This window comes from Alosa pseudoharengus, unplaced genomic scaffold (assembly GCF_046254945.1).
Source record: "Alosa pseudoharengus isolate Yale_2024_CS ecotype anadromous, Long Island Sound unplaced genomic scaffold, YU_APseudo_1.1 YU_APseudo_1.1_scf_5, whole genome shotgun sequence".
NCBI lineage: Eukaryota > Metazoa > Chordata > Actinopteri > Clupeiformes > Clupeidae > Alosa > Alosa pseudoharengus.
In genome coordinates, this window is record NW_027468837.1 from 15,191,083 (window position 1) to 15,198,582 (window position 7,500).

General features: G+C 46.9%; 2 protein-coding genes across 3 annotated transcripts in view; one reads left to right on the top strand and one right to left on the bottom strand.

The window, feature by feature from the left end:
- Positions 1 to 5,320, top strand: part of lrig1 (leucine-rich repeats and immunoglobulin-like domains 1) — a 27,293-nt gene extending 21,973 nt beyond the window's left edge. The window contains exons 8-12 of the mRNA XM_076268689.1: positions 569 to 591; positions 1,111 to 1,554; positions 1,904 to 2,035; positions 2,396 to 2,722; positions 3,281 to 5,320. Of these exons, the coding sequence (XP_076124804.1) occupies positions 569 to 591; positions 1,111 to 1,554; positions 1,904 to 2,035; positions 2,396 to 2,722; positions 3,281 to 3,468 (1,114 nt within the window). The 3' untranslated portion in view covers positions 3,469 to 5,320. The remainder of the gene's footprint in view (positions 1 to 568; positions 592 to 1,110; positions 1,555 to 1,903; positions 2,036 to 2,395; positions 2,723 to 3,280) is intronic.
- Positions 5,321 to 6,710: 1,390 nt separating this feature from the next.
- Positions 6,711 to 7,500, bottom strand: part of slc25a26 (solute carrier family 25 member 26) — a 51,018-nt gene continuing 50,228 nt past the window's right edge. For both annotated transcript variants that reach the window (XM_076267608.1, XM_076267607.1), the window contains one exon: positions 6,711 to 7,181. In XM_076267608.1, the coding sequence (XP_076123723.1) occupies positions 7,082 to 7,181 (100 nt within the window). In that variant the 3' untranslated portion in view covers positions 6,711 to 7,081. The remainder of the gene's footprint in view (positions 7,182 to 7,500) is intronic.

The following is a 7,500-nucleotide window of genomic DNA, read 5'->3' on the forward strand; positions in this document are numbered from 1 at the left end:
CTCACTGGCAAAGCTGATGCCATCTTGTTACCATGCAGTCATACTTGCCAGGGCTTCCCTTTTCGTTGGTCAGATGCTGGTTATTATTAAACAGAAGATCTCCTGCTTCTCTTAGATAGATAGATAGATAGATAGATAGATAGATAGATAGATAGATAGATAGATAGATAGATACTTTATTGATCCCCAGGGGAAATTAAATTCTTCCCATGATGCATCAGGAGGGCTACTCCTCTGTGCTGTGTCTGTGGGAAGAGCAGTAATGTTTGCGCTGCCCTCTCCAAGCTGTGGGGATTTGGCTAACCTCGGGGCCCCCCCAGCACAGGAATGTGGGGTGGCCTTCCACAGCTGTGGCCTGCTGCTCCACAGGTCGTAGGGCAAGGGTCAAAGGTTGGGTCACGCGGGGGCTGGGGGGGGTTTAGCGGGCCTCACAGAGGAGTATTTGTTTGTGTGTGTATGAGGAAGCAGAGAGGAGTGCTGAGAAACACTGAGAACACACTGACACATACACAAACAGGACTTGTTTCCTGTGCTGGCTTAAATGGCCGGCCCTCTCTGTGCTGCATAGAGGTCTGCTTGTTGGCCGTGTTGGTGCCAGGTGCTGCTGAGCTAATGAGAGTAGCTGAAGTAGGGGGTCATTAGATGGTGCAAGTGGCCGTTGGGTGCTAGCTAGGTGCTAACATGAATAGGGAATCAGTGGTGTTAGGTGTGAAGGGCTCTCTTAGTAGTGCACCGTGTTGTATGCTGTAAACTTAGTGGAACATTTTTTTAATAATAACACATTTTACTTCTGGAGCATTTTTTTTTTTTCAGAGTTCTCAAAGTTGATTTATGTGCTTTTTAAATCAATAAAAGTAAAAGCAACACCTAAAAACTGTTTTTGAATTGAACTGATCATGACCATACCTCCCTTTCTCCCTCCTTCCCTTGCAATCCAGTTCAGTTCAATTCAATATGCTTAATTGGCCATGGCCGTTCAAAAAGAAACAGTGTTGCCAAAGCACCCTACAGTGCAGAAATGTAGAGAACATCAGAACATAGAATCAGATCACATCCCTCTCTAATAACATGGGATCCTAACCCTCTCATGTCCCCTCTCATGTCCTGCAGAGACTCCACGGCTGGACGAGGACATGGAGGACCGGAGCGTGGTGGTGGGTGACACGGTGGCGCTGCAGTGCAAGGCCCTGGGCAGCCCGCCTCCCAGCATCACCTGGCTCCGCGGCGACGAGCCGCTGCGTCCCAGCGAGCGCCACCACTTCACGGCGGGCAACCAGCTGCTCGTCATCCGGCAGGCCGTGCCCGACGACGCCGGCCGCTACACCTGCCGCATGTCCAACATGCTGGGCACGGAGCGCGCCCACTGCCAGCTGAGCGTGCGGCCCCAGGCGCCCGGGCCGTGCGCGCCCCCGCCAGGCCCTGCCGCGGGAACCATTGCTGCCGGCATCATCGTCATCGCCGTGGTGACAAGTGTGGTGGCCACCTCGCTGGTGTGGGTGTGCATCATCTACCAAACGAGGAAGAGGAGCGAGGAGTGCAGCGTCACCAACACAGGTATGGGAACAAGCCGGGATGTACGCAGCATTTGTCTGGTCAGTGTGGCGTTAAAACTTGCTGAAAACAGGCCGTTTGAAACCCTGGTCACTGTTTTTGAGTCTGCACCAGATTTGTCAGCTATTTATCTAGACGACCTATTCATTTGGCTTAACATTTACAGAGACACGTCAAACACATTTTCTTTTTCTTTTTTTTCACCAAGTTTCCTCAGTCAACACTATTGAGAAGCATTTCTTTCACCGACCAAACGAATGGGGCAAGCGGTGAATACTGTGTGGATCTGATCATGTCAGACCAAAGTTTCAGTGCTGTACAAGTCTGACCGAATGCGTTTTGCATTTCCCAGACGAGACCATCGTCCCTCCTGATGTCCCCAGCTACCTGTCCTCCCAGGGGACACTGTCAGAGAGGCAGGACGGGTCCATCCGTGTGGACAGCAGCAGTGGCTCCCAGCCGAATGGCCACATAGACAGTAACGGTGAGACGTCACACCTCTGTCACATTCCTGCGGAGTTAACGTTCTCTCTACTCCTCCACACCTGTGATTGCTTTCAGCACTGAAAACACACACAGCATTTGTATGTCAGCAGGTTATTAGTACCAATGTAATTAATGAACAGGTTTTTCCTCTTTGTCCTGCTCTATCCTCCCCTCCCCCCTTTCTCTCTCTCTCTCTCTCTCTCTCTCTCTCTCTCTCTCTCTCTCTCTCTCTCTCTCTCTCTCTCTCTCTCTCTCTCTCTCTCTCTCTCTCTCTCTCTCTCTCTCTCTCTCTCTCTCTCTCTCTCTCTCTCTCTCTCTCTCTCTCTCTCTCTCTCCTTCCCTCTCTCCCTCCTTGTAGGCTTTGACCATCCTGTGTGTTCTGACTGCCTGGAGAACTACTCCAAGCCCCCCGACTACCTGCTGCAGAGCATGGGCCCAGTCGGCCTGGAGTACCAGCAGACCCACCACCCCTCGGGGTACATCAGCGTCCCGGTGGGCAGCCCGCCGACGCCCCTTCACAACAACACCAACAACACCACCACCACCACCGCCGCCATTACCATCAACGCGCCCCATTCAGCCCCCCACTGCAACGGCACACCCAATGGGATCCGACGGGACCCGCAAGCCTTCCCCAGCAACCACGACAGGGTGGCCTCGCCCAAGAAGCTCGGGGAAAGCAAAGGTGCGTCAGCCAGGAGAGATGACTCCTGCATTTACTTGCGCGCACACACACACACACACACACACACACACACACACACACACACAGTTTTGAAGCTATATTGACACATGGTCTCATATTACCTGGTTAAGGTGGGATCCAACTATTGCGCTCATAAATCATGGGTAATGCTGTGGCTCCTTAGGAACCTTGACAAAGGCTGACAGGCCGAAACGTTGGCATTAAATAAAATAATTGAGAGAGTTTTTCTAAAATAATTGAGAGTTTATTTTTCCTTGCCAGCACCTCGGAGGGTGTGCATTCTTTTCGATATTTATACGTTTTTAATGCTGTGGCTCCGTCATCAGCACCTGAAGAGGGGCAGGTTCTATCTCGCCCACGGCCAACAGCGGAATGGTTTGAGTTGGCTCACTGTAGGAATGCAGAGACTTTCAATCCGCAAGCGCTCACATAGCCCAAAGGCCTGAATTAGTGTGTGTGTGGGTGTGCACGTACACTATGTATTTTTTTCCATGCTGACATGGCATCAATCTCCTGTCCTCTTCTTTCCCTGTCCAGATCCCACCATCACCAGGCTAGGTATGCCGGGGTCCGAGAACTTCATCCGGCCAATCAAGCTGTCCCCCTTGACTTCGGTGGACATCGAGCGCGGCGACTCGGAGGTCACACAGACTCTACTGTCCAACGGACACGTGCCCCGAGTCGTCGCGAGTGAGAACACCTCCCTCAGGCGGGCGAGCGACTAGCACCCCCCCACCCCCCAGAATCCTCTCACCCCACAAAAAAAACACTTTGGACTCTCCATGCCGCCATCGCCTTCTTTTTTTGACGTTTGTCTTTTTTATTTTTGCACTGAGAGCTGCTACCTCAGCCAGGAGAAGGAGGAGGAGGAGGAGGAGGAGGAGGTGGGGGCAGAGCTTGCTCAGTTTCACTAAACTGAGAGGAAAAGAGGAGGAGGAGGATTTGAGGCGGACGTTTCAGGGTTGAAAGGTGAAGCTTGCTTGTGTGGGCTGTGTCCCGCGCGAGCGTTTTAGCTGTACATAGTCTTAAATCTTCCCAAGGGAGCTTCCATTTATTAAGTGAAAAAGAGAAAAGTGACTTGCATTTGAAGCATGCAAATGTAGGGAGAACTGTACAGTATAAAAAAGAGAGTGATATAACATTGGACAATGGACTGTACATAAGAGGTTTCATATAAATATATATTATATATTATATCTAACTTTTACAAAGAGTATTTGGATTTATTCTGTGCATGATAAGAACTGAGTGATGGTATTTTTTTTTCTTGTTAACAAGCCTTTCCAGCTTTTCTTCCTCACTGTTATCTGTGGTGCCTTAATAATGCATGAACAAAGAAACCAAGATTCCACCATAGCTGCAATAGAGATTTGAACGTTTGCTCGATGTACATCAGTACATTTAGTGGTTGTCATGCCATATATCACAACATGCAGTGCATTGCAGTGAAATCTTTGACCTGACAACCTGTCGGTCTGTGGCCTTAAGTCATGTAGCTCTGGTTATGGATTGAGCGAAGAGTTTTGATATGATTCATTTGGCATTGGAGAGGAGACACAGGTTGGCTTTATACGAGGAAATAATGTTCCATTGATTTAAGCACTTTGCCATATGATTTATAGGACTTTTTCTTTAAAAGTTGCAGATTGTGATTGTACTCTTATAGGAATGTATGGATTTCTAACAGCTTTGCCAAGGCACACATCACAAAGCTCACATTTTGTGTCTCAAACAAACAAAAAATGTAGAAAAAGAAGAATCAAGACTCTTCCATTGACTAAGGTCCTGACCACATCACCAAGCTGCTTTTTCTCACCCCAATACCTGTGGTACTTAAGTAGATGTGTATTTACTTTTGTTTTTTCTTTTCTTCTGGAAAGTAAGTGACATGAATGTGGACCTCCTCCAAAAACAACAGTAGTGTTTTTTGTTTGTTTGTTTTAAAAATCATAACAAAGACGCCTAGTTCTCGCAGAAGCCTAATGTTGCCAAACTACAAAAGGGATAATGTCTATCTCTGAACTCACTTGAAAAGGAGGCTGCTCAGAGTGCTGCATGAACTGCTGTCTCGGGGTCTCCAAGCAGCACCCCGTGTTACACACACACACACACACACACACACACACACCAAACAACACACACACACTCAACAACACACACACACACACACACACACCAAACAACACATATACACACACACAGGCAATGGCCAGTAAACTCTAAACCTTACTCCAGCTTTCTTAACACCTGGTTGCAACACTACATCAAAGTCTGTTCAGATTTGTCATGATCCACATCCACACCCATCAAAGAGGAACAGCCAGCAAAGTGCAAAACTTCATTCTGTGAAAACCTCGCGTTACCTTAAAAATTTATTTCTACCAAACCAAGTAGAGCTGAACAGCCTATAATTTGTTTGAATGGACATTGTTGGGATTGTGGGCTTTTTTTAAACAATGTGCTCAGATTAATTTATTGAAATGAACACTCAAACTGTTGTACATTGACAAAGCTAAGACGTTGAGGTGTCTAACATGGCAAGTGTCTATTAAAGTCACATTTTGCTATTTTACACAATGACTGTGCGTCTTGATTTTTTTTTTTTTAAAAGGTTCAGCATCAGTTTAAGAAATTATAACAATGTGAGACCAATAAATGTATAATCAGTTTACTCATTCAGTGGCTGAGACAAATTCACAGTGTGTCTGCATATAGGGTTCATAGATGATGCTGAAATACATTTTTACCCACAATGTTATATTGACACAACTGCTTGAATAAACTGAGCAGTGAAATAATACTTTAAACCAGCTCAATGTCTTCACACACTTCCTTCCATTGCTCTTGGAGCTCTGTGGGCTACCGTGTGTGTGTGTGTGAGGTTGAGCTGAAGTCGCCGTTCAGGTCGACAGCGCATACCGGATTCCAGCATGCTGCTGACACAGGCCATTGTTCCCACACAGAGATGGTGACAGGCCTCTGACAAACACACACACCTGCGGGAGGCCTGGACAGTCTTCTGCCCTTATATGGACTGGGCTTGGTGACTTCCTCCTCCATATCACCTTGTGTTGCATGTACACACTACATACATAAAATGATACAACACTTTTATGCAACATTTGTTCTACCCAAACACTGTACTGACAAGTTTGATAGACTACACCCTGAAAGTCAGTTTTTACTATGTAAAATATTGAGTGATAAGTGTTTCTGCTTTTGTTCTATTTCTACTTCTATTTGGGGCAACTGCTTCCCCGTGTTTGAGAAATGCACTCCAGCCAATACCTCCATTTTAAATTCTGGAAGTATAAAACTATACCCATTTTAACTCATTTGCAATTGCCGAATTAAAAATGGCTGTATGTTTTACATAAAGCAAAAGAGTAGGTAAAAGTTTAAAGATAAAAGATCAAGACTATCAAGATGGAAAAACGATTTGAACAGATATCAGACCATAGAGGCAATGTACAGTATACATGTACATGTGACACCTTTTGAGTTTCAGGTGACCTGAAGGGAATGGGGATTGTGCTGGATCACTAGATCCGCTGCGTCCATCAGGAAGAGTCTTGACCGCCTGCCCAGTTCCCAGCATGCATTTCCAATCTCGCTATTGCTTTGACATTTATCCTTCATAGTCTTGCCACGCCAGTGCTTTCTCGTTCCCTATTGACTCTGCCGAGCGCAAGATCTTGTAAACAGATGGTCCATCATCTTTTTTTATCTACTGTTCTGTGTGGAAGCAAGCTTTTTTTGTATCTAGGGTCATGTTTGTGCTTTGTACAGTCAAGTTCTCCAACACTGCACTGGCATTTTCCATTGGCCTTGATTGATTGTGGTAACGCTATTCAACATTTTCATTCAACATTCAAAATGTTCTCTTTCACACACACGCAGCATACACGCACACACACACACGTGCGGTGTAAATGCCTCTATGCAATTAATGGAAGTGAGACCAAGTAAAAAAAACAGCATTTTATTGCTGAATTTAGAACCATACACACAAATCAGCATACTCAGAACAGGACTGTCATTTGAGGTATCCATGTGAAAATGATCTGTGCCGTTAAATAACTGGAATTCAAGCAGTTAAACCTAATATGCTTTGCACTGATGACCAAGAATGCAATACGCTCGGTAATGTGATAGGGGGGCTGCTTCTCCAGGCACCAGGTGTCCATCTATCCCCTGGCCCCCAGTACTACACCCCCCCACGCACACACACCACACCACCCCAAACGGCTGACCAGCTTAAACTGGGACTGGCTGGGATCCTCATAGGAGAATGGCTTTGGAATGGGGGGGGGCCCTGTGATCATCCCCAGGGCCCAGTCATGACAGCAGGGTTCGTCGCACCTTCTCGTACGCCCCCAGGAAGATGAAGCCGCCTAGACTGATGGAGGTTATCCTGGGAATACTTCCTGCAAAGAGCCTAGGGGGAGAAAAAAAATACACACAAGACGCTAGTCAGCATCATACCAAGCAGCAATGCCCACAGTGAAGGCTCCAAGTTCTGGAGAGGGAGAGTGGGACAGAGTGGGACAGAGAGGGAGGGAGAGAGAGAGAGAGGCAGACAAAGAGGGAAAAAGAGAGAGAGAAACAAAGGCAGTTTCAGTTTCAAGTCTGTAAATCACTTCAAATGCATTATACAGACAAAGGGGTGAGACATGTTTTGAAAAGCTGTGCGCGTTTGGTTCTTTCATTTGCTAACGGTCCAGCCGTGCGCCTGGCCGGCCCATGGAGCGGAGCGT